Below are 1,149 nucleotides of genomic sequence, written 5' to 3'. Positions count from 1 at the left end.
CCGGCCAATACTTTTTGGCCGATGTCCTTCACTGTCAGCGCATGAGAGCCAGTCTATACTACGAATTTACTTCTGGAACTTTAGTCCTATCAGTAATAATTCAGGCTTTTTAACATCCTATTATGATGAATTAATTTACTCGCAGTATGCTGCACTACACTAGCAACGTTAAATTAAAATACACATAAACCTAACACAATACTAATTATTCGTCTAACAGTTCCACTCCAGACAAGTCCCTGTTTTCACCGAGTTCAGTTGTATCATTATCACTGGAGTCGCTGTCACTGCTGTCTTCAGAACGTCGGATGATAATTCTTTCTATAGCGTTCTCTCTAATTCCCTCTTTTACGATATATTCCTTTTCATTCTTTTCGGTGCGGTCGCAAACTTTTCCCCAATTCTCTATTGCAAATTCACTGAACCATTTCTCACACTTCTTTGCCACGTCATCCAAATGAAATGAAACATTTTCTGCCCCTACTGACTGCTTAACATGAGCCCAAACAAGTTCAGTCGGATTCAAGTCTGGATGATAAAGTGGAAGTCGTAATGCCGTGTGTCCATATGCAGCCATTATGTTGTCCATTACAGAGTTTTTGTGGAGGGGTTTATGTGCCTTTATCAGGTCATAGAGCTGAATTTTGAGCATTCCGTCATGAAATGGCACATTGTTCACTGTAAGCCACTCCATCATCTTGGCCTTCGTGGTCTGGCTGGTTGGCACCTTATTAACCTGCACGTTGTGATATAGGGCATTATCTACAACAAGAACTGATTGTGGAGGCAAATTCGGAATAAGTTTTTCTGTTAGCCACTTCTGATAATTTGTCGCCTTCATTTCGCTATGATAGTCCCCGGTCTTGAGAAGAGATTTAAATATCAACAATGACCCGGAAATGAAGCCGGTTCTGTCTCCCGCGTGCACAATAATCAGCCTCTGGCCCTTCGATACAGGTGCCATGTACCCTGATGGAGTGTCATCCGTCAAGTTTTTAGGTCTGGTGTGACTGCTGTGAATGAAGGGTCTCGTCCTCATAAATTATAATCCGATCTTCCCTGTACTTCATTATTGCACGCAAATATGCTACTCTCTTCGACCTAATGTTGTCCCTCTCGATCAAGGCACCCCTGTTATTTCGCCTTTTC

The 1,149-nt window shown here is 42.2% G+C and overlaps 1 protein-coding gene across 1 annotated transcript; it reads right to left on the bottom strand.

Moving 5' to 3' along the window:
* Positions 1-205: 205 nt before the first annotated feature.
* Positions 206-841, bottom strand: LOC111875383. Its single transcript, XM_023871599.1, has one exon. It carries the CDS (start codon positions 839-841, stop codon positions 206-208), a length of 636 nt encoding a protein of 211 aa, XP_023727367.1.
* Between the last annotated feature and the right edge of the window lie 308 nt (positions 842-1,149).

Source organism: Cryptotermes secundus, unplaced genomic scaffold (assembly GCF_002891405.2).
Source record: "Cryptotermes secundus unplaced genomic scaffold, Csec_1.0 scaffold9576, whole genome shotgun sequence".
Taxonomy (NCBI): domain Eukaryota; kingdom Metazoa; phylum Arthropoda; class Insecta; order Blattodea; family Kalotermitidae; genus Cryptotermes; species Cryptotermes secundus.
The sequence above is the reverse complement of the archived record's forward strand: the minus strand, read 5'-3'. Positions and strand labels throughout refer to the sequence as shown.

Coding starts and splice junctions, on each gene's coding strand:
- LOC111875383 (XM_023871599.1), bottom strand. CDS start 841: ATGAAGGCGACAAATTATCAGAAGTGGCTAACAGAAAAACTTATTCCG.